This window comes from Scyliorhinus torazame, chromosome 7 (genome assembly GCF_047496885.1).
Source record: "Scyliorhinus torazame isolate Kashiwa2021f chromosome 7, sScyTor2.1, whole genome shotgun sequence".
NCBI lineage: Eukaryota > Metazoa > Chordata > Chondrichthyes > Carcharhiniformes > Scyliorhinidae > Scyliorhinus > Scyliorhinus torazame.
The window spans coordinates 258,892,491-258,918,522 of record NC_092713.1 but is presented as its reverse complement, the minus strand read 5'-3'; the positions used below and the strand labels follow the sequence as shown (position 1 = coordinate 258,918,522).

Below are 26,032 nucleotides of genomic sequence, written 5' to 3'. Positions count from 1 at the left end.
GGGTATCATCACCATCAAGGTTGCCAAACTTGTGAGTGAAAATCCTGTTGCCTCTCAGTATGATGAGTAAGTAGTTTTCAATGTTCATGTCTAACAGTTGTGACAAAATGTACATATTAATTAATTTGAGCTATCTGTTCAATTAAAATTCTCTTGCATTATATTTCTGAAAAGGAACGGGATATTGATAGGTGTTGTTGGGAGGAAGTAGGTGGGGGAGATATCTATCAGAAATACACAGGTGTTATAATTATGAGGTATATATGTTCTGGGACCCTGTTTGTAATTTAGGGTAAAATGGATGGGGGGGGGGGTCATGAACTGTTCAGATGTCTGCTTGACGACGGGCCTGCAGCAGAAAAAGGTCACAAGGAGGCCACATTTGTGCTGCTGCGGTGATGGTGTAAAATGTTCACAATTAGAGAAAATGGAGGCAGTCACTAGGTTCACAATGGGTAGACTCCAAGTCTCCCAAAGTCCCAGAGAGGTATTGAAAATAAGCGGGCTGTAAACAGTTATGCTGTAAACTGTCAATTTAATACTAAGATAAAAGAGGGTTGGGCCAAGAATAGTTAATCAACATTTCGGCATAAATGCCATGCGTTTCACATAGCCATGTGGCAGTGTGCAGAGGTAGCTATTTTTGAGATCTGGGTGGGATTCTCCGACCCCCTGCCGGGTCGGTGAATCGCCAGGGGCTGGCGTGAATCCCGCCCCTGCCGGTTGCCAAATTCTCTGGCACCGGATATTCGGCGGGGGCGGGAATCGCGCCGGTCGGCGGGCCACCCCCTGCCGATTCTCCAGCCTGCGGTGGGCCAAAGTCCCGCTGCTGGAATGGCTGTCCCGCCGGCGAGAATCAAACCACCTCTCTTACCGGCGGGACTAGGCAGCGCGGGCGGGCTCTGGGGTCCTGGGGGGGCGCAGGGCGATCTGGCCCTGGGGGGTGCCCCCACTGTGGCCTGGCCTGCGATCGGGGCCCACCGATCCGCGGGTGGGCCTGTGCCGTGGGGGCACTCTTTTCCCTCCGCCTCGGCCACGGCATTCACCATGGCTGACGCGTAAGAGACACCCATCCTGCGCATGCGCGGGGATGACGTCAGCAGCTGCTGATGCTCCTGCGCATGCTCAGACTTCCGCCGGCCGGCGAAGTCCTTTCGGCCCCGGCTGGCGTGGCGCCAAAGGCCTTCCACGCCAGCCGGTGGAGCGCAAACCACTCCGGCGCGCGCCTAGCCCCTCACGGTGAGGGCTTGGCCCCTAAAGGTGCAGAGAAATCCGCACCTTTGGGGAGGCCCGACGCCGGAGTGGTTCCTGCCACTCCATCCCGCCGGGACCCCCCGCCCCGTCGGGTAGGGGAGAATCCCAGCCCAGTTCACAGGTTTCCTTACAAATCAATGACTATCACAGACAGCCAGCAGTTTTGTGTGCCCAGCAGCGAAAAAAGACCGCTTAGTCTTGCAAACTTACCATAAGCAGGTGCAGGATGCATCTCAAAAGTTTCTGAGAGATTTGTCCTGGCATGGCTAGAGAGTGCGAATTATTGGGACAGGCTTTACTGCTGGTAGTGGATTTAAGAAACTGATTTAAAAATTGATGGCAGTGCCTGGAGACTGCAGTTACTACTCAAGGTAACATGAACCCATTGGAAAGCTGGGAGCGACTGTGGACTGTTTGCGATATAGACTGTAATGCCATGGAGAGTGCAATGGGTGATAAATATAAATGGGGAATGTTCCTTTCTGTAGTTTAAAGTATACGTTGCAAAGAAAATGAAAATAGGGTTTCGCCATTTTTTTTAGTCATTTGCCAGAGAAAAGGTTTTAAAATGGGAAATCCTGTTGGGTCATTTTTTTTAGCTATTTGAATTTTGAAGTTGAAATTTAAAAAAAGTTTTCTATGGGAATTGTAACACAGGCTTGCCGAGCTTAACACACTTCTCCATTTGTCACATTTTCTTTATCCATTTTCTTTCCCCCTTCCTTGATAGAGTAGACCACACTTCCATGAGTACTGGCCATCTATCACTTATAATAATCCTTATTAGTGTCACAAGTAGGCTTACATTAACACTGCAATGAAGTTGCTTCACTCAAGTTCTATTCTTCATATATGAGCTCAACAATGAGTCTTGCAGGTTATTCCACTATTAAACTAGCATTGACAAGACTGATCCACAATTCCCCCAACATTCACACATTGATTGATTCCAATCTGGATTGCTGGTTAATCATCAGAGGCAGAAATACTGGGAGATTTTAAGCTTTTATACTGGTATTTGTTCAATATGGACTGTGGGAGATCTGTGTGTGTATTCCACCATTCTGTGTTTGAAATAGTTGAGCCACATTTAATCCTATAAATATTTGTTTGGTAGTGCAGAACTTGAGTATTGCTGAAAAAAGAAGAGACATGTCAAAGCTTTTCCTCTTGTGCTCATCAGGACATTATGCAAGATCCTGATATAAGGGAAAACAATTTATCCTGTATGAGAAGAAAGTGCTGGTTAGTGGTAGAGGCATTGCTATGAAGAATGCACCAGGTGATTGATAGTTAACCGCAAAGCATGTTTGAAATTGAAAACAGGTAGTTTGAACCTGATTGGTCAAGACATTGCCCTGAAGAATGAGTCAGTTATTGGTGGTCACTTATTTTGTTTAGCCAAAACAGGCACAATGTGTGTACATGTTCTTTCTGTCTGCAAAGAATAGGGCCCTGTGTATTAATATATGTACCGTCCAGTACACGCAAATATGCCGCACTATGAACCTGACTGATTCTCTTAAATTGGTTGTCAGCATAATTCATAGCACACTGAGGATTATTTAACAAATGTTGTCCAATCGCAGAGTCACATGTAATGCAGGACACTGTTTTGAGTTTTGTACCAGGGGCTGGTTGGGAATAGTCTGAACCTTATTCATTGTGAACCGCTGGGACATGCTGTTTGATATGGTCCTCCAGTCTTTGGGATGTACGGCCTACATACCTAGCATCACACTGGCACTGAAATTCAGATACCACATTACTCATTAGTGTGATAGACAGAACATCTTTTTGACTTGATGGTGGCATCCTGTTAGTGATGAATACCACTGGTGTTGCTACTGCATAGTAGCAGCGCGAAACATCTAGCTTCACTTGTGGCTCAAAGATCTGAGAAATCTTACTCTTCCAGGGTAATATGAGGTAGACTGGGCACTTTGAACCAATGGACCTGGCTCCAAGTTCACAAGTCATCTCAAGGATATGCTCCTCAGTCTGACTTAGTATCAACAGATTTGGGATACTACCACCCGTTTGTCCTCACTCCTGTGCATTTGACTTCTTTTTTCCTGTAACAATAATAGTGCTTTCATTAGTCTCCCCTCTGCCAGAACATACCATCCTCCACCCCAAAAGATGCGGGTTTAGGTGCTCATCACATTATGTACGTACATGACAGCCATCCCGAACACTCACGTGCAGTCTTTAAGGGTACAGGCAGATGTGAAAATTAAGCTCGGGGCTTCACACCTTAAACCTCCAAGAGTGCAGTCACACACAAACACATCTCTCCATGGTTATATGGGGACTCAATATACACCTTGGCAGAGCGCAGGAGGTCACTGAACCTCTTGCTGCACTGCATCTAGCTCCTTCAGACTACATCATGACAGAATTTCCACCTCCGTCCATGCCTTGATAGTTAAGTGTGGAGGCCTCCTCTTGCCATCTCTGGGCAACCATATTTCCTGACGCGCACTCACACCGTCCAGGAGAACTCACAGGCACTCATCCCAAAAACGGGACAGATTGGTTCCGGACATTTCCATCCTACCTGGCATGGGCTCCAGGTCCAGAAGGCTTGAAGGCACATTCTCTTGCATAGGATATCAACACTGTTACCTGCCCCTTTGAAAATATCAACTCCTCGCTGAAGCTAATCCTCAGCATTTATCAGTCTTCAAGAGCTCCTTTTAAACTCCCCACCCACATCTACACTCAGTCCTCTTCTTGCCCCATGCTCATTGGCAATGCTGAGCCTCTCTTGGGGCACATTAATTGGCTATCCAGCGTCTAATCACTATTGGAAACTGATTGCGGGTTGGAGTGGGTTTCACATCAGTTTCTGGCCCTATCGATTGCACTCGCCTAACAAGCCTAAAATTTAGGTCATGTTGTCGAAGATCTTGGCCACGCTTCCAGAATCAGAGTCATAGAGCACAAAAAGAGGCTCTTTGGCCCATCGTATCTGCACTGGCCTTCAAGCACCTATCTATTCTGATCCCATTTTCTTTTTTTTAATATAAATTTAGAGTACCCAATTATTTTTTTCCAATTAAGGAACAATTTAGTGTGTCCAATCCACCTAACATCTTTGGGTTGTGGTGGCGAAACCCAAGCAGACAGGGGGAGAATGTGAAAACTCCACAAGAACAGTCACCCGGATCGAACCCGGGTCCTCAGCATCATAGGCAGCAGTGCTAACCACTGTGCCACTGTGTTGCCCCTAGTCCCATTTTCAACAAATCAACAAGTGGAGAACAATTTGAAGGATGCGTTAAAATGTAGCACATCAAAGGGATCATAGAATCATAGAATTGGCAGTGCAGAAGGAGGCCATTCAGCCCATCGAGTCTGCACCGGCCTTGGAGAGAGCACCCTACTTAAGCCCACACCTCCACCCTATTCCCGGTACCCAGTAACCCCACCTAACCTTTTGGACACTAAGGGGCAATTTAGCATGGCCAATCCACCTAACCTGCAAATCTTTGGACTGTGGCAGGAAATCAGAGCACCAGGAGGAAACCCACGCAGACACGGGGAGGAAGTGCAAACTCCACACAGACAGTCACCCGAGTCCGGAATTGAACCTGGGTCCCTGGAGCTGTGAGGCAGCAGTGCTAACCACTGTGCCACTGTTCCGCTCTGGCATCAAATTAAACAGAATACTGCATTTCAGTAAACAGAATCTCAGAGGAAACTTAAAACATCAAAACAAAATGTGATTGAAGGGGTTTACAAAGCACCCATCCTGCATAGTGCCCACGAGGAAGGTCTCAATGGTGCTGGTAGACACTGCGTGCTCCATTTCCAGGGACACCTCTGGCAGTGAACATAGCCACGGAAGAGGGGCAGCCAACCAATCAGCACTCTCTTCTCATGAAGTATAAATTGTTGTTCCCATTACTTTTGTTAATCTTGCACATTGTCCTGATGAGTACAAGCCAAAGAGCTTCAACAACACTGTTTTCCAGCAATATTCAAACAGCTATTTGTTTCAGTTACATTTTATATGACGTAGGGCCATCCATTTGCTGCACTGTACACTTGTTACTGAATTTGAGCACATGCACACTGATATCTGAATTACATTTTTAAACATCCCATAACTTTGTAGTTTTATTTTCTGAAAAAAAGGCTCTAAAACCGTACCTCGATTTCTTGATATGAACTGTTGATCATGGCTATTAGCATATTAAGCAGCACCACCACCATCGTAACATTGTACACTCCATACAAAATGTACCCTATGTTCTCAATGAACTTGTGATCATACTTGAGAACAACAGATATCACTTCTGACAAGCCAAATATCGACCAGAATAAGGTTTTGAAACTCTCTTCAACGCTAAAAGGATGGAAGAGAACATTGAACAGATGATTCAATATTAATTTAAACCATTTTAAAGACTGCATAGCTTTCAGGGCAATATATATTCTGTCTTTGAAAGCATGATTGCTTCATTACATTTTTTTTTAACAGAAGAACCTGACCACAAATGTGAACGGAAAGCCTAATCTGTGGCATTTTGTAGACATCAGAGAGCACAGCCATTTTGGTGAGTGAACCGTTAAGCAATAAAGTATAAATGTATTGTTTTAACCAACTGGCAATGTGTGCAAACTTGTGCAGTTATTGAAATAGAGCAGTCCGTAACATCATTAGACTGTTACATGGGAATTTGAATTACTTTGAGCTTCTGTGTTAAATGAAGCTGAAAACCCCTGGGGTTGACACTCCAGTACATGGATATTGCCACCCACGGCTTCTGGTGCTGTCTCTGCAAAATGTTGAAGGGTTGGGATTTTCATTTGCTCTTGACACCATGGGTACATGTTCATAAACCAGCCGAAGGAGACCATGGGTCCTAGAGGAGTGAGTCGGGTGGACCCCATGTCGATCATTTGGCAGGCCAGAATGCCTGGTTTCACTCAGACCACTGGCCAACCACCTCAACACCATTTTGGGGGGAACAGGAACGGCAAAGGTAGGATCCCCAGGCCCTCCTACGTATGTTTGGAGAGAGGCGTGAACCTTAGAAGGCCATTCATAAACACAGACCTACTGAAGTTATAGAAGGGTTGTGGGTTTTCAGCCCCAGTGTGTTTACAATCCATATATGAACACTCAGAAGCTTTCCAATCTAAAGGTTATTCTTAGTGGCATGTGCAGAGATCTAGAAAGGAGGAAACTCAACATGATAATTTCTTTTTAGACATTAGCCATCATAATTGTTGTGATTGTTTCCAACCCTTGGACTGCTTTTTAAACTCATTGATCCACTAAAGCATGCACCGCTCCACCCCAAAACTAGAAGCTTGGCTGCCTCCAAACATCTGCATTTTATCAATCTTATATAGTTATTAATTTTTTTCATAGATTTCATAGAATTTACAGTGCAGAAGGAGGCCATTCGGCCCATCGAGTCTGCACCGGCTCTTGGAAAGAGCACCCTACCCAAGATCAACACCTCCACCCTATTTCCATAACCCAGTAACCCCACCCAACACTAAGGGCAATTTATCATGGCCAATCCACCTAACCTGCACATCTTTGGACTGTGGGAGGAAACCGGAGCACCCGGAGGAAACCCACGCACACACGGGGAGGATGTGCAGACTCCGCACAGACAGTGACCCAAGTCAGAATCGAACCTGGGACCTTGGAGCTGTGAAGCAATTGTGCTATCCACAATGCTACCGTGCTGCATCAGGGAAGAAGTCTACTAACTTGTAGCAAAGAAATGAACAATTGGAATTTTGCACTGTTAAAATTAATAAAATTAATTTAACTATTTGTTAGAAAGTTATGTTTAAAAAAAATATCAGTCAGGAACTGTTTATATTCCTTTTGGTGTTTGAGCATTTATATATTTCTTGAACGTTTTTATTCATCAAATGATATACACCATGGCATGTGCTGTCATTGGAGCCAGAACATTCATAGCAGGTAATTCAATTCAATGTTTGGATGAGTACAGAAATCCAATGAGATTTTTGCATGCTTTCGAGATGATGACCTGTTGAATGGTCCAATTTAGTTCAATGTAACAAAAACATTTGCTTAACAATATCTTTGATGTCGGACAGATGTTTTAACCGTCCTGACACTCGGAAAGAGTGGAAACACAATTTGTATTTTTGTTTAAACACACATCTCCTCATTTTCAACAATGTGATGTTTTATAAGGTAGCCCAATAATCCTTCAAGCCTTAATTATTAATAATCTGACTTAGTATAGAATGTTGGTAAATCGACATCTGGAATATTATGACAATGATCAATGGAAGATATTTCAACAAAGATTGAAAATATGATTTCAGGGCATGGACACTAAGTATTGAAGAAAGTTACACATAAATTAATTTATTTTCAATGAGCAAACAAAGTTAAGGGCAATAATACAAACTTTGTAAATATTGATAGGAATTATAAGCTGCTAAATGTAGATTATGTAATATTGACTGTGAGCATAACATTAGGGAATGTGAGTGTATCAAATTAAGAGATCTCAAGAATAATTTCAAATTGAAAGAAATTTGAAACACAGTAATGATTATGTGGAATAGACTCCCAGCAAAAAAAATAGCTAAATGAATATCTAGTTATGAGAGAGACTGAGTGTTAAAAAATTGTTTATAGATTGAGATGGATAAGTCTTGTATTGAGCCTGGTGTCCCTCAGCTACAATAATCAAGGAAAAGACCTAATTGTTGCTATATAGGCCATACACAAATATGTGGTTTAATGAATACCATTAAGTAATAAGCAACAATCCCAGAATTTAAAAAAAACATAAGAGGTAAACTAGAATTTCATTTCCATTATTGAAATATTGCCACTTTCTTTAGTGGAACAAATTTGCATAGGAAATAGCTAAAATGCCAGTGTTTATCAAATCATTGCATAAAATCTGTTCCTACTGTATAAAATATTAATATCTACATTATGAAGTGGGAACTATGCATTTACTTACGTTGTAAAGGCTGGATTATACTTTGCTCCCAGATAGTAGGAATAAAGATTGAACATTCCAATCATGAACGCAACAAATACCATAATGAATATGACCATGAACTTGAAAATGTCTTTCACCGTCCTTCCAAGGGAGATCTGCAGAGGACCAAAGCTTTCATTTGCTGGTAGAATGTAAGCAATTCGGGAGAAACTTAACACAACAGCGATTGCATAAAGCCCTTCTGAGATGATTTGTGGATCAGATGGAAGCCACTTGTTCCTAGCTGGGAGAAAGTGAGGGAGAAAACACACATCGCCTGAGAAATAAATCCCAGAGCTGACAAATAAACAAATGTGCAGGTTAGATAAAGTTATGCCATTGATCACAGCGCCTTCCATTTTCATTATTAATGTGATAAAACATTTGTAGAATCTGTTTCTTTTTAATAAATTTATGTTGAATTGATATTAGCATCTCTATATTTAGTCATGAAAGAGCTTTTCTTGGTTTATGAAATATATCCCATGTGCTGAAAAATCAAAGTTTTCTTACATGGGGCTAGTTTTTTTATTTTTTGAGCTGCGGTATGTACTGTTGTTATGCTATATGCTGTTGGCCATAATTCGAATACATTTGAAAACATTTCGGGAATAGTATTTTATGAAATGACACTGAGAGCAAGAGCAACCATAATGGCTCAGTGGCTTCGGTCGAATGGCAACGGGACAGGTTCTGACTGAAAACAGGGTGTGTTTCCCCCAGAAAAACAGGCAGATTTTCTGTTGAGATCTTCCCGCACTTTGCCATTTTTAGAAAGGGGGCCGTGTTTGCTCCGTCATTGTGAGGGACGGGGCCCAAAGTCGCCAGAAAGCCCGACTCCACGGGCGCACTGATCTCAGATCCTGGTTAAAGACCCCCCCGCCCACTGATCTCCTTGATCCTGAAGCGGGACAAGGATCCCCTGCAATGTGGGTCTTACAGACCGATTTCCTTGCTAAATGTAGATGCCAAGGTGCTGGCGAAGGTCTTAGCCACGAGGATTGAGGATTGTGTGCCGCAGATCATCCATGAAGACCAGACGGGGTTTGTGAAGGGAAGACAGTTGAACGCGATTGTGCGGAGGCTTTTGAACGTTATCATGATGCCGGCGAGGGAGGGGGAGGCGGAGATAGTGGTGGCGATGGACGCTGAGAAAGCCTTCGATAGGGTAGAGTGGGGGTACCTGTGGGAGGCGCTGAAGAGGTTCGGGTGTGGGGAGGGATTTGTCAGGTGGGTTAGGCTGTTGTATGAGGTCCCGATGGCGAGTGTGGCCACAAATAGGAGGAGGTCCGAGTACTTTCGGTTGCACTGAGGGACGAGACAGGGGTGTCCCCTGTCCCCCCTGCTCTTCGCACTGGCGATTGAACCCCTGGCTATGGCACTGAGAGAGTCGAGGAACTGGAGGGGGTTGGTGCGGGGTGGGGAGGAGCATAGGGTGCCGCTTTATGCGGACGACCTGCTGCTGTATGTGGCGGACCCGGTGGGAGGAATGCCAGAGGTAATGAGGATCCTTAGGGAATTCGGGGACTTTTCGGGGTACAAGCTCAATCTGATGAAGAGCGAGCTGTTCGTTGTTCAGCTAGGGGACCAGGAGAGGGGGATTGGTGAGCTCTCACTAAAAAGGGCGGAGAGGAGCTTCAGATATTTGGGGGTCCAACTGGCCAGGAGCTGGGGGGCCCTGCATAGGCTTAACTTTACAAGGCTGGTGGAGCAGAGGGAGGAGGAGTTCAAGAGGTGGGACGCGTTGCCGCTGTCCTTGGCGGGTACGGTGCAGTGAATCAAAATGACAGTGCTCCCAAGGTTTTTGTTCCTGTTCCAGTGCCTCCCCGTATTTATCCCGAAGGCTTTTTTCAGGCGGGTTAACAGGAGTATAATGGGGTTTGTGTGGGCGCGAGGGACTCCGAGGGTGAGAAGGGTGTTCCTGGAGCGGAGTAGAGATAGGTGGGGGCTGACGCTGCCCAACCTCTGTGGGTACTACTGGGCCGCCAATGCGACGATGGTGCGCAAGTGGGTGATGGAGGGGGCTGCATGGAAGAGGCTGGAGACGGCGTCCTGTGTGGGTACGAATCTGGGGGCGCTGGCAACGGCGCCGCTGCCGCTCCCTCCAAGGAGGTATACCATGAGCCCGGTGGTGGTGGGAGCCCTCAAAATTTGGGGGCAGTGGAGGCGGCATAGGGGGGAAGTTGGGGCCTCGGCGTGGACCCCATTACGGGGGAACCACCGTTTCACCCCAGGAAGAACAGGTGGAGGGTTTTCGGGGTGGCACAGGGCAGGGATATGAAAGTTGGTGGACCTGTTTGTGGACGGGAAGTTCGCGAGCTTGGGTTAGCTGGAGGAGAAGTACGAGCTCCCCCCCGGGGAACACCTTCAGGTACTTACAGGTAAGGGCCTTTGCCAGACGGCAGGTGGTGGAATTCCCGCGGCTACTGCCACACACAAAACAGGACAGGGTGGGAGTGGGGAAGACCTCGGAAACTTACCAGATGATGCAGGAGGAGGAGGAGGCCTCGGTGGTGGAGTTGAAAGGTAAGTGGGAGGAGGAGTTGGGAGAGGAGATTGAAGAGGGGACGTGGGCAGATGCCCTAGGGAGGATGAATTCTTCCTCTTCGTGCACGAGGCTCAGCCTCATACAGTTTAAGGTGCTGCACAGGGCCCACATGACCGGGACAAGGATGAGCCGGTTTTTTGGGGGTGAGGACAGGTGTGTTAGGTGTTCAGGGAGCCCAGCAAATCACACCCATATGTTCTGGGCATGCCCAGCGCTGGAGGGATTTTGGAAGGGCGTAGCGAGGACGGTGGTAGGATCCAGGGTCAGGCCGGGCTGGGGGCTCGCAATATTTGGGGTGGCAGAGGAGCCGGGAGTGCAGGAGGCGAAAGAGGTCGGAATTCTGGCCTTTGCGTCCCTGGTAGCCCGGCGAAGGATTCTCCTTCAGTGGAAAGATGCGAGGCCCCCAAGCGTGGAATCCTGGATCAGCGATATGGCAGGGTTCATTAAATTGGAGAGGGTGATATTCGCCTTGAGAGGGTCGGTACAAGGGTCCTTCTGGCGGTGGCAACCGTTCTTAGACTTTCTGGCAGAACGATAGACATTGGTCAATGGCAGCAGCAGCTCGGGGGGGGGGGGGGTTACTTTATTTTTGTTTATGTTATTTACACTGGAGGGTCTGAGGGGGTGTGTACACCTGTTGTGTTAAGCCGGGGGGTTAATGTTAATTTATTATTTATGTACAGGGGGGGAGGGGTTTGGGGGGTTGCTTTTTTAGATTGTTGGGTTCTTTTTTCTTTCTCATTTTGTGATTGATATTTTATGAAAACCTTTAATAAAAATTATTTAAAAAAAAAAAAGACCCTCCCGCCACAATCATCGCTTGCATCGCCCCCCAACCCCCCTGATCATCGGCATCGGGTCTTCAGCCTCCCACCCCACTCACTCCTAATCTCTGGTCTTTGGGGCTTCAATGCCCCCTTATCGCCCCCCCATGTGAAGCAAACACTTGCTTTGGGGTAGTCCACATGCTCCCTGTTCCCTTCAGGTCCCCGCCCTGGTAATGCCAGCCCAGCAATGCCATAGGTTGGCACTGCCAGGGGCTGTGCCCTGACTTGTCCCTGACCACCCAGGGGGCTACACTGGTCTCCAAGCTCCTGGCGTGGTAATCATATCTGGTCTCTGTTTTTGGAGACCAGTAGTGATTCCCGCCAGCATTACAACATGCTGGCGTGGGACATGACTTTTCTGGAAAATTCATTGTTAAGCCAATATTGAATATGAAAATGAATTTAATTGATGGTCATCAGGTGCACTCCCCCACTGGGCTTGAACTTAGTTAGGTTGCTGGCGGGGGATGGAAAAGATCTTAATCTGAGATCTCCCTGTTGCAAATCCTGTTATGGCCCTCTCACAAGAATGTGTCTGTACAAAACAGGGACGGGAAATTGCCCCCCTTGTGTTGAAATAGGCCATCTCAAGGATTCTCAAACATTCTAACATGATGGAATAACATCAAAGCTGAACTGTGGTTGTTTTTAGGTACATGCTTATAATGTGTAACTTGATAAATAAAAACTTATAAAAGTGTGTAAATATTGGCTCCAGTTCTCTCATTCACCAATTGGCTTCCTGGAATATAACACTCAGGTTACCTTCTAATAGTTTGAATCTGTGCTCCCTTGTCCTATTCACATAATTTTATTGAAAGTAATATTCCTGATATACCATTTACTATTCTGCATACTGATATAAAACCCTAGATTTTCAAATGCCGCAGGTTTGGGACCTGATGCAGATGCTATTTCAAAATTGAGGTACCTGAGGTTGAGGACCCCGACACCTCTGGGATGGCTTGGTATTTTCAAAGGACTCATGGGGCTTGGGAATGGGAAACCTGCTTGTCGCTAAATAAAGGCTTATTAGCAACTTAAGGAGCTTGTTAAAGGGTCTGTCTGGTGCAGAATATGATTGCTAATCTTTATTTCAGTGAACCTGGAAGGTTTGGTGCACATCAGTGCCCAGATGTCGGGCTCATTGTGGGGACATGGGAAAGTTCATTTAACTTAAGGGCGCAATCCTGTGGCCGTGTTGCGCTTGAGGGAGGGCACAACGTGGGTGGTAAATCCCAGGAGAGGCCTCCCGCCAGCCTCCACGCCTCATGGGATACACCCAAGTTTCGTGAGGTGTTGGAATTGAAACTCTGTCCAAAACTGGCAAGACCAAATTGCACTCGAAGTAGGGCCTACCTACCCGGGATCTACCGGCCGCCCTTGATTCACCGGTCTCCCCAGGGAGGCTGCAGCCGGGCGCCAATCAGTACTAGTCCACAAAAACGTGGACCTGGCACAACGGCATGCAGGGGGTCTCCCAGGCCTATGGAGGCTTCTGGGTGGTCAGAGGCAGTGCAGAGTGGCCCCCTGCACCTTCCCCGGTACACAGCACCTTGTCACTGTTCAACTGGCATCTTGGCACTGCCATGGTGCTGGGTGGCACTGCCAAGCTGGCAGGAGTACTGCCCGGCTATTAGGATAGCACTGCCAAGGTCAGGATCCTAGGGGGTCATGCCAATAAAAAGAGGGTGAAGGGGGGTTTGAAGGTGGGGCTGTGCAGGGCAGGTAAGTAGGGGCCTCTGGGAGGTTGGGGGGAGGGTCAAAGTCCTGGAAGGGGGGGGGCTTTCATGGGGCTTGGGGGCCTGACGAGGGAGGGGCCCAAGGGACCCTGAAGTGGGGCCTCCTCACTTGGGGGGTGTGGCGTAGTGCTCATGTGTGTGGGGAGTGACATTGCCCATGGGTGGGGGTGTGGGGGAGGCCCACAAGCTCACTTAGAGAGTGGGACACCCTTTTAAAATGGGGGCCCGATCTTGCAGTTCAGCTCCCCAGTGCCGAATAAATTCTAAGTGTGGTCTAAACCGGTGAGAAACTCCCCAACTCCCAAAAATGTGACTAAGTGTCATTGGATAGCGGTGGGGAACTGGGAAACTCTCAGCAAAACCTACCACAAATGAACTTTAAAAATTTTCCATTGGTTCCGCCCTTAATACCTTAATGGGCCAACTAGTACTGCCGGGTCCTCTGTGTTCCTACTCTTGGTCTTCTGATGAATTGCCTGCTGTGTTTGGCAAGGCAGCGCTAGCCCTCAACATGCCAATATGCTTGCTGCTTGCCTTTGCTGGTGGTGCCAGGCAGGCAGCTCCTGCTTCCTGGAGGTGCTCAGCGCCACTGACTTGGCACTGAGATCGCCGTCTGCCCAATTTCAGCATTTGAATTTAAAAATAGTGCTGCAAGAGTGACACTGTTGAGGTGCGGGGCTGGGACCCAGAATTCATCTGGGTGTAAGGTACCCGACCTACTTTGAAGATCAGGCCCAAAATCACCTCTTGGATGCCTCCTTCAAGTTTGAGGAATCTGAGTCGAGTAAATCTTTCCTCATAATTCAGACCCTGACATTTGGGATCAGCTTCATGACTTTTCTGTGCAATGCCTCCAGTGCCTGAGTGCCCTCTTGTTCCTCGTCCAGCAGAATGAGACACAGTATTCAAACTGTAGTCTGACAATTGGACAGTATAGTATGACCATGACTTTCTCAGACATATCCGAGATAGCTATGCATTCTATTGACATGGTTGATTGCCGCTTTGTATTTGTTGAAACAAGCATAAAGCTTGCTGAGACACTCCTATTTTTTTTTCTATTTCATCCATTGCTATTTCTACAGGGTTCACCGAGTGCATGTGTTGTTTATTTTCAATCTGCTGTTAGTCCAGTGGGTAAATGCAGCAGTCAATTTGTACACACTGAAGTCCAACAAATGAACGGCCGATTAGAAAGATTTCAGGTCAATGGCCCTTTGTCATCTCTTTGTCATACAACGAGAAACATTAACTCTTGTTTCTCTCTTCAAGGTGCTGAGTATTTATAAGATTTTCAGGTTTTATTTCAGATTTCTAGCACCTGCTGTTCGTTGCTCTTGTGGGACGGTTGGACAGTGTGTTTGCAATGGCAATGGTTGACAGGGAATGTTGGTCAGGACACCGGATGAACTACCTGTTCTTCAATGAGCAGTGGTTTGGATTCTTTAATGTTCACGGAACAGAGGCTAAATTTAATGTCATCACAAGGATGGATTATACCACAAGGTGGCACCCTATAAGCACTTATGGTCTGTGGATAGTTGGAGTTGGCAGATAAGTGATATCGGCGGTTTCGTATGGAGCTGAATTATAATTGAATCATAGGAATCATATACTTTATTTAATTTGGAGTTTTCAGGGACATCAAAGAGTCTGAGGTGGAGCATTTGAAAATGAAAATCGCTTATTGTCACAAGTAGGCTTCAAATGAAGTTACTGTGAAAAGCCCCTAGCCTCCACATTCCAGCGCCTGTTCGGGGAGGCTGTTACGGGAATGGAACCGTGCTGCTGGCCTTCCTTGGGCTGCTTTCAAAGCCAGCGATTTAGCCGTGTGCTAAACCAGCCCCTTTTTATTACTCTCCATGCCAATGGACTGCGGCAAGTAAAATAAGCCAGTAATTCAACTTACCATAAGTGAAGTATGCAACCTCTGGAGGCAGTGATGCCTTGGAGAGATCGTTGGCCTTTACATACATATCAACATACAGTTGTGCTTCCGAAGCCTTTAGAAACGCCATAAACCTTGCAGTGAATGAGGCAACAAAAATCGACAACATCCCGAAATCTAGAATGTTCCACAGATGCATGACATATTCTTTGGGTCCTTCTGCCCACATTTCTTTGCATTCTGTCCATATCATACCTGAGAGCAAGAAATTTCTCTTTATTAGGAGACCCCGACAAAAGCTAAGTACCGCAGGTTGCAACACGCAAGTCCACCAGGCATATAACACAACTCCATTTTCCCAACTGCAAAGTTGAGCCTTTGCATTTACTCAGCATGTAAGACGACTCCCATTTTCAGTCACGACATGCTATACTCACATTGGTAGTCAGCCTCAATTTTTCACCCCACAAATGCATGTGTTAATCACTGGCACCTGCTAACTTGGCACGAGGGATCAAGCAGATAATAGGGGTTGTGTTGTGAAGGTGAGTGGGAGTTTAAACACGCTCATACAGAGCAGACTGTGTGGTGAAGGGCAGAGAGAAATGATTCTTACAACAAAACAAATGAAGTACGAAGCTGGTTTCACACAAATAGTTGTAACATTTGCTAACTCGTCGAAAACTGACCTGCTGCAACGAGAGGATCCTGTATGAATGAAAAACTGGTGCAAGAATGGAAGAAAAAGGAACCTGTCATGAAGAAGGTGCGCGGGGTGGCACAGTTGGGCAGTGGTTACCACTGCTGCTTCACGGCGCTGAGGACCCGGGTTCGATCCCTGCCCTGGGTCACTGTCCATGTGGAATTTGCACATTCTCCCTGTGTTTGCATCGGCCTCACCCCCAAAACCCAAAGATGTGCAGGGTAGGTGAATTCACCTACAGGGGGCAGTTAAGAGTCATTTCTGTGGGCCTGGAGTCACATCTAGGCCAGACCAGGTAAGGATAGCCGATTTCCTTGCCTAAAGGACATCCGTGAACCAGATGGGTTTTTCCGACAAAAAACAATGGTTTCATGATCGTCATTAGACTTTTTTAATTCCCGATTTTTATTGAATTCAAATTTCACCATCTGCAGTGGCAGGATTTGAACCTGGGTCCCAGAGCATTACTGTGGGTTTGCTGGTTTACTAATCCAGTGCAATACCACTATGCCACCGCCTCCCCTAAATAACATAAGTGAGCCTATGCACATGACAAGCTAAAGTCAGTTATTACTACTTCATACTTCATAGCATATTGCAGTATATCATGCATGTCCCAGTAATTCACTGCTAAATTCTAACATTGGAAATGAAGGTACCTAATAGCATTCAATAAGATATATTGTTGCAATAATCTCACCCTTTTAAAAATTATGTTAGACTTCCTTTTGTACGTTTAGCCTGTCTGATAAATAATACTTTAAACCAAAACCGCAGAAAGATTTTTAACCCATTATACCCTGGGGGAGAATGGGCAGGGTGGTGATAGGGTCCCTTAATCTGCAGAGTTCAGCTTTACTGTCCTAGTTCATGCTTATAATTCCACTGACCACCATTCTAACTATCACTGCAGTTAGATAGTTGGGGTGCCTACCTGTAGCAAGGAGGAATCCCACAAACTATGCAAATCAGTACCCCATTTTTCAATTAGACCCGACTAGATTTAAACTTGGGCCTGGGCGGGGAAGCTCCCACAGGTTTTCGGCCAAGCTGAAAGATGGCAGCTGCTGACGGGTGGATGGGGAGGTCCTCCAATGTAAGTATAAACCTTTCTTTTGTGGGGGCAGATGGTGCAGGGGTGAGCGCCATGAGGTAAGCAGCAACTTCTTCCATCCTGGACTCCTGGGCTTGATCCCGTGAGATCCCACTGAACCCTTCCTGGTAAGCCGTCTGCTATCTCTGGCCACTTGAATTCCACTTGCTCGGAATTTCCACTTCTTCCCACTGTTTAGATGCCACCTTCTGCCTGTTTCATGTGGGTGGCCGATTGGCGGCATGCACAATGAGGCCCAGGAGGTAAATTACTCAATGTAAATTAAAATCAAGAGGATAAAGAAAAGAAGTGTCATACCAGAATGACAAAACCTCAGGTTCAGAAAGACTCAGAAGCTTTGCTGAGGTTGAAAAATGCAGAGAATAGGTCACAGGCAGTGATAAAGAGAAAGGAAACAAGGTGAAACATATGCCTGTTGGCAAATGATGGAGCAGCCCAATATACCCAATATATGGTGCCTGTTTGGCAACAGAAATGGAGGTACAATAGTTGCAATAAAGATTACTGTTTGTGCCATTTCACTGCACGATTCCCTCTGGAGGTGGAAGCAAGCTAATGGCCACAGCTAATTGGTATGCCTAGAAACTCACTCACACTTCTACCATCTACAGCTTCACTTATCCTCCCCACATCCCATCACTATTTGTACAATCGCATGCAGCACACTAGTCCTCCTCCTTCTCCTCCTACTCTCACATACCACACTTCCTACATCCAATACTTGGGCAACCATCACTTTTCCTCTCTGAAAACGTACACACTTTGTTGTCTAGTAACCAGCTTGTGAAGTGATGGTCCAGTTGCATTAAAGGTGGCACAGGGGTCTGACATAGATTGAATAAATCATGACAGTTGGCAGCAAACCGGCCGTGTTCACAAACAAATTGGATATTAAGGAGGGAAATTCTTCTCTATTAAGGAAGATACCAGGCTGGCAATGTGCACGTCACCTTTGACACCTTGCAATCTGGGCAAGGCAGCAATGTGGCCGAATCGGGGGCGTCATTCTCCGACCCCCCGCCGGGTCGGAGAATGGCCGTTGGCCGCCGTGAATCCCGCCCCCGCCCCCGCCGAAGTCTCCGCTCCCGGAGATTGGGCGGGGGCGGGAATCCGGCCGCGCCGGTTGGCGGGACCCCCCGCTGGATTCTCCGGCCCGGATGGGCCGAAGTCCCGCCCAGGAATTGCCTGTCCCGCCGACGTAAATCAAACCTGGTATTTACCGGCGGGACCAGGCGGCGTGGGCGGGCTCCGGGGTCCTGGGGTGGGGGCGCGGGACGATCTGACCCTGGGGGATGCCCCCACGGTGGCCTGGCCTGCGATCGGGGCCCACCGATTCGCGGGCGGACCTGTGCCGTGGGGGCACTCTTTCCCTTCCGCCTCCGCTACGGCCTCCACCATGGCGGAGGCGGAAGAGACTCTCCCCACTGCACATGCACGGGAAACTGACAGCGGCCACTGATGCTCCCGCGCATGCGCTGGGAAACTGACAGCGGCCGCTGACGCTCCTGCGCATGCGCCGCATTTCCACGCCAGCTGGCGGGGCAACAAACGCCATTTCCGCCAGCTGGCGGGGCGGAAATCCCTCCGGCGTCGGCCTAGCCCCTCAATGTTGGGGCTAGGCCGCCAAAGATGCGGAGACTTCCGCACCTTTGGGCCGGCGCGATGCCCGTCTGATTGGCGCCGGCTTTGGCGCCAGTCGGCGGGCATCCCGCCGTTGGGGGAGAATTTCGCCCCTAGTTCTTATCCTGCTTTGCTCTATCAATAGAGATAGAGTTGCAGATGCTCCTTGTTTTGTAGGTAACCTAGGTGGTCTCTCTTATACAATGGCAATTAGCAACCTGCTTTAGCCTGGAATGACCATACAGCGTACATGTTAACGGCTATGATGCCTTTGAGAGTCAAGGCCTGTGTTATACATGCCTCAATTCGAGGCTTGTGGTGTGGCTGCAGATGGTGACGTAGCTCGACGATGGCATCAATTGTGAAGCAAAGATGTCTGACACAACAATTCTCCGTGAACTTGAAGTAGAAGTGCTCACGCTGTGGGTATGGCACCTTGCTAGGACACTTCTTCTCCGCCGTGTACAATGGGAGAGCCGTAATCAAATTTTTAAGTCACTTTCTGTGCCTTATACGCATGTTAGCATCTGGTTTTATTCCAGCCGATGCCCTTATTTCTCCATTTGGCTCTCTGCTGAACTGTATCTTACAAGGTAATTCCTCACATTCAGAAACAGGAAGTGTCATAATGCCTACAATTAGGATTGGTCATATCTTGGTGGGTGAGGCCAACCAACCTGACATGCCTTCTTTCATCTCGTGTCAAACAAAAGATGACAAGCTGTGACTTAGGCATTTCTGAAAAGCCATATAGCATTAGAGTTAGTCGGATTATAACACACATCTGTACCATCAAACCTACCGTGAGAGCTTACTGAGAATTGAAGCCTTTGTTGGCACTAGTGATCGATCAAAATATGCACCTTTGTCTTCATATGTATTTACCAAAGAATAGGCCCAGACTACACTATACAGCCTGACTTGCCTGGCGTCACTATTGTTTTTTTTCTTCTTCCAAAAATATCAAATGAGGAGATTCCATTGGTGCCAGTAATGTGCTGAGTGAAAATGCACCCATTAGCACAAAGGCACATGGAAACTGAAGTAAGAGCAGGAAAAAAAGGGACTAAATGAAAAATGATATAGAAGCGAAAGAAAAAAATGTGTTGAGATTTCTTGAACATGCCTGGGTGAACACACAAACAGGCCAACTCAAGTGCAGAATAAAGGGTTAAATATGTAAATAGAGTGGGCGGCATTTTCCACACAACCCGCTGCATATTTTGTGGCGGTGGAGGCAGCCGCCATTGCCAGCGAGGTTTCCCGTTGAATACACCTCATGCCATCTAGAAACCCGCGGTGGGGGTGCACTGTTGGTGGGACCGGAAGATCCTGGTGACGCAAACAGGTGGAAAATTCTGGCCATAGTCCATGTCATCAGTGGTATGAGATCACATGACAATGGAGTAGGCGGAGAGATAATTCTCTGTGGAGCCTCGTGGACACTTAGTATAATAGTCAATAACAAACTCAGCCTTGCCTCCAGCAATATCTATAAATGCAGAGCACAAACAATTTATCTAAGGCCCACAATGATGATAACAGGCCAATAGCATCTAAGCAATAGCTTTTTAGGTTTGTGCCACCAGCAGGAAACCTCATCCACTGATTGGGCCAGTCGTGAATTCAGGTGCCTCGGTTCCTATGCTATCGGGCTATATTTAAATTGAAATAATACAGCTGCTTTTAAATGTGATCAAACCGTGTTAAAAAAGAAAATTATTTGTAAGCATCATGCTGAATGGACAGTCTAAATGGACATATGATGCATCGAAAGAAAATTAGTACTTGACCTACAATAGGCCTGAAGTGAAGTTGGTGCAATCAGGTCACCTTTTAATGTTGAAGAACAACTTAAATCATTCAACTTTTTGCTGGTCAAGTTTATAACCTTAAGAGTAGCACTAAAGATTAAGAGGACTGAGTAGGGACAGACAATACTCTTGTTATTAAAAAGATCAGTTTTCGAGTTTAATCAATGCGATTTGGCACTGGAATAATAGAAGATGGCAATGGACAGAGGGATAAACTATCAACCTTGACCATCTGTTATAAAGCATTGTGTTCACAGCACAGGCTTAATTCAATCAAGCCACCTAAATGATACGAGAAACCATTAGTGTAAAGCCTGCGCAATCTACAGCGAATGTCACTTAAGTATTAAAACCAAATTACAGCTCTTAACTTGCATTCAGGTATTTGTCAATTTATATAATTCAATAAAATACATTTAGCATGACCTTAATTTTGTTGCCCTGAGTGGGTGGCTGTGAAACGTAAGCAACATGACAGAAGACCCCAAGGTATACAACATTATGTGACCCATTTTACTGGGTTACCTAGTATTCTTATACTTCTATTTAATATTTTGTGTTGTTTAGATAGCATATATTTTGCACAGTTATATTACAATGCTAATACAGGTCTGAATAAATTCATGCACCTGTCACTTGCACAATATACATATCAACAATGTAAGCACACAAGGAAAATTAAATGCAAGCGCTGACAAATATGGCAATTTGTATTTTTCATGTAAAAATAAATTCAGGTCCTTACCTAAAATCCATTTCATTATTAATAATTCAGTCCATGTAAATGTTGTTGTTTTAACTCTGAAGATCTGCCTTGGATAATCTGTGATAGTTTCATTGGGCAAAGTCTTTACACCTTCAAATCTGTCTGATGCATTTAACACCAGTAGTCCTAGAAAGATGGTGAATGATACCGCGTGTGCTACAAACTTCATAAATGGGCTTCTTAAAATTTGTCCCAGCTGAAAACAAAGAAGCATCAAGAACGTAAGATAGTAAAGCATCGGAGGTTGAATTCTTTGAATTAATTTGTGAGTGTGATTCCGATGGCAGCTGGCATTCAAACTATCCTTCCTCCCTCTTTCATTGTTTCCCATGTCTCATGGCATTGCCACAATGCTGCTTGATCACCTTCCTAATCAATCTTTATTTTTTAATGGATTTGGTGGGTGGTTTTACAGCCAGATGCCCTTCTTGCTTAAAAACCCTCCCCAATTTATTCGGGATGGGGCCTGGCACCGGTACACACTGGCTTGCCCGCTCCAGTGACTGGGTTCTTTTCATGGTCAACAAGTCCAGGGATGAGACTTCAAAGTGGGCAGGCTAACTATCCACTGAGCCACTCCAGTTCCCTCGCTGGCATTCAAACTATACTAGTTATGATTTACATATAGAGAAATTAGACAGGTAAACAAAAATGAGTAGATTTTCCTTTTTTTTACAATGGAAACTACTTTATCCGCAAATTTAAAATGTGAAATGAATGTCAATGGGAAAGAAATACATGCTTCATGATATCTGAGTTATTTTTGAGTACTCCACAGGGTGGGTAAGGCCAGTGGGTAGGGAGGGGTTTCAGGGGTAGAGAGGAGGCCTTCGCTTTTTGTGGGACCTGCTGGAGGACTGATGCACAAGGTCCTCACCAAACGTTCAACTACCAGTTGCCTGGGCTAGAAACATGATACAGGAACCAGAAATTGGAGGGTCTTCCCTTACTTTTTATTTTGAGTTAAAGTGCAGGAACTAAACAAAAAGAGAACTAATTTATTACTTAAGAAAAGAAAAAGGGAATAGACTAAAAAGATAAAGACTAGGGATGAGATCTACCAGTCACATTGTGCCTGCAAAGCACCATGGCGCAGCCAGTAGATGCCGAGAGATCCCTCTTCCGGGATCAACCCGGGTCGCCACACCTCGCAAGATTTAACGCGATCTCGCGAGACGTCGCGGTGTAAATCCCGGCCATTGTGGGCAGGATCACTTTCTGGCAAATCTGCATTTTAGAACGAGACAGCTAGTCTCACTCTAATATGCATTTCCGAGATCTAGCCAAGGCATGGGATCTAACTCCCTCACCTTGGAGACCTCGGGCAAGTGCCGTTCAGAGCTGGTCCCCACAAAAGGAGACCAGACAGAATGGCACTTGTAGAGTTTTCCCAGGCAATCGGAGGCCCCCAGGTGCTTGCCCTCTGGGCAGGGTGCCAGTCTGGCACTGTCAAGTTGCCCAGGCAGCACTTCCAGCTGATGGACAGTGCCAGGCTTGCTCTGCCAATGTTCATGCCAAGCTGGCATTTTTTGTGTGATGAGGATCAGGCCTGGGGGTGCCCTGTGCAGGTGTGGGGGAGTGACGAGGACCCCCTTATTGGTGAGTTGGCGCATGGTGGGGGTTCAGGGGTTGGGTCGGAGTTCTTTCCTTGCACTGAGGAATTCCGACGAGCGGTGCAGTGCAGAAAACAGGACTAATTGCAGCCTCAGCTGTGTTCCATGACGAGGCCCACGGTCTAACCGAATGCCCGTTCAATAGTGTGGTTTTCTAAGCGCTCTGGGTGCCGGGAAACACCCGTCTAATTGTCCACGCTATGGAACTCTGTTCCCATTCGGGTGGATTGTGCCCTAGGTCGCTAAAAACATTATAGCATAGAGGAAATCTATCAAGTAATAACTTCATTTTGTAAAATGAATATCAACAGTTTTGATTTATTTTAATAAACAAAAGAGCAGCTTGACAGTAAAAATAATCAATTCAAAATTGTATCAGAACTCATGTCTAGGTCCACCAGTTTGTTAGCCTGTATTTGTGCTCCGCACAGGCATTTCCACATCAGACAATGTCACTAACAATGAGGATCTTATTTCCACTTTTCCCAGGAATTAACAAGCACCCTTTCAAATAATTTAGAGTTTTGCAATTGTTCGGCTCGGTTGGCTGTTTATTTAATAAATCTATCAATGTGTTTCTCAATTCAGATTAACTCATGGCCTCCACCTCATGGTTTTTACTGAGTTTCCTTTTTGCTTTCTCTTTCCAAGTTTCACTTACATTTTGAGCAGGACAACTCTATGTTGACAGGAGCCACAATTAAAGTCAGTACTATTTGTAAGCTGGTGTTAGGCCAGAGGCAATTATTTTATTCTCTGAACTTGGGCAACATTAGCAGGGCACCATTTAATGACAGCCCCAAATAACTCCTGTTTTAATTCAGTGATTCCTTGAAAGAGACAGTCAGGTGTTAGACTGGAGTCGTGTGTTGGCCATATCAATAGGAAAGGCCTTAATGCCGATTGGGTTCTGACAAGAATCCAGCAGATGCATTGGTTGGTTTTCTGGTGCCCGAGTGCAAATTCATATATAGGATTTGAACTCATGACCTTTGAATTGCGAGTTTAATATATATTCCCATAATCATTACAGGAGCTGCCCTACAAGTACTATTCACTCAAGAGATCTTTCTTCTAAGCCTCTTCATAGAATTATAGAATCACAGAATTTACGGTGCAGAAGGAGGTCATTCAGCCCATCAAGTCTGCACCGGCCCTTGCAAAGGGCACCCCACTCAATCCCACACCTCCACCGTATCCCCGTAACCCAACCTAAACTTTATGGACACGAAGGGCAATATAGCATGGCCAATCCACCTAACTTGCACATCTTTGGACTGTGGGAGAAAACCGGAGCACCCGGAGAAAACCCACATAGACATGGGAGAAAGTGCAAACTCCACACCTGAGGCCAGAATTGAACTTGGGTCCCTGGAGCTGTGAGGCAGCAATGCTAACCACTGTGCCACCGTGCCGCACTTGTGGTATGTTGTAATATGCACTTCAAATGGGGAGGGGGGAGTAGAGATCTCAGTGGGGGACATCAGAGGTCTTTGGGAGGCGGATAGTGGGATTGGAGGGGATGTTGGAGGCCGCATGTGGAGTGGGTTGGAAGAATTTGGGGGAGTGTTTCCAATCATGGGTGGATCCAGGTCGTAAAGCTCCTTAATCCAGCAGTCCATCACCTCAGTTTAACAGTGGGTTTTCTGAAACCCAGGAAATAGGGCCATGCCACATTCAATTTTAATTGCTGAATGCAAATGAGTTACTGAGCATCATTATAATATTTAAAGAGTCAACTGCCTCCTTAAAACCACAAGTTGGTATCAGGAGTCTGACCTTTACCATTTTAACCAACCCTCCTCAGACCCATCGCACATGACGGATACATGTCCATTTTCTGGGAATAACATTTCCTCCTAGCGGGCACAAATTTCAAAACAAAAGAAGCCCTACTTAGCAATCTACAAAAATATCGATGGTACACATCAATTTAACAGCTCTTAAACACTTGAAATGAAAAATCTGTACCTTGCTGCATGGGGCAAACCAGTATCCAATTGCAAGGAACGGAAGGCCTAGGGTGACCCCAAACACAGCCAGACACTTCACACCTATTGACTGCTGACGTAAGCCTGAGAGATTTTCGTACCAAATTGTAAGCAATTGCTGCTGGCAGTTAGGATGAGCGACAAACTAGTTGGAAGAAAATAAATATTTCAAAGTAGTGTCAGGTTTTCAATGCATTAGGCAGGGATTTTGAGAATAAAAGCAGCATCTCAAAGAAAGAAGCTTCAATAAAACCGGTAAATGCATTTTCAGATTTCCTATAGAAAACAATCTATAAGTTGTTCCCAATCTTTTGTCATAACTTTATTGGAGGTTCAGCGAAAACCCTACTTTTGTGCATGAAAGGAATTTAAAACCTACTTGTGTCAACATCAATAGGCTTTGTTTTCTGTCAGATTGAATCATGGTACAAACAGTATTGAGGGGAAAATGTTGAACTTCTATTGCAGCCACCAAACAACAGTACAATACAATGAGACAATATGGCCTTGGCCAGGAGGGTACCAGGGCTCCAAGCCACCTGAGGGGATAACCTATAGTAGCACAGGTTACAGCAGAGGAGTGGCAGCAGCTCTTCGGAAGTTCCTGGATTTAAAAAAAAAATTAGCAACAGTGAAAGTGCAATGTTTTGTATGAATAGTGTAGTGATATCATGGTTGTGTTGTAATTCACCAACTGACCACGAGGAGTCTTATTAGTATATAAGTGAATGTTAGAGTCAGGTGACCTCAGGCTAACTAGGGAGCTGAGAGAGGTTGCTTATGCATGTTCATACGATTATTCATCTGTTGTTTTATGTATATTTGACCCACAGTTAATATTAATAAATGGTTTATAGCTTTAGCTGCAAATGTTCTTGTAATATAAATCAGGCCATCCGACAAGAACATTGCATGATACCAGAAGTGGGGTGGCATTAAACACTGAGAAAAGGTTTCCGGTGGTGGCTATGAAGGAGTAAGTTGCATATTTGGTGGCTCCCGCTCTGGTTGGACTTTTGGACCTTATCCCCCGATTTTCTACCGGACTTGAATTGAAAAATTGATGACAGAGGCAATTGTGTACTGAATTCCCACATCGGTGCATGGAGAGGAGGATGAGAAGTGCTCGTAAAGGCAGAAACAGAAAG

The 26,032-nt window shown here is 45.9% G+C and overlaps 1 protein-coding gene across 1 annotated transcript in view; it reads right to left on the bottom strand.

Annotated features, from left to right (window-relative positions):
* Positions 1-26,032, bottom strand: part of LOC140426985 (short transient receptor potential channel 7) — a 246,113-nt gene that overhangs the window by 21,220 nt on the left and 198,861 nt on the right. The window contains exons 4-8 of the mRNA XM_072512340.1: positions 24,865-25,029; positions 21,260-21,476; positions 15,285-15,518; positions 8,238-8,502; positions 5,413-5,608 (exon numbers count right to left, since the gene is read on the bottom strand). Coding sequence (XP_072368441.1) covers positions 5,413-5,608; positions 8,238-8,502; positions 15,285-15,518; positions 21,260-21,476; positions 24,865-25,029 — 1,077 coding nt within the window. The remainder of the gene's footprint in view (positions 1-5,412; positions 5,609-8,237; positions 8,503-15,284; positions 15,519-21,259; positions 21,477-24,864; positions 25,030-26,032) is intronic.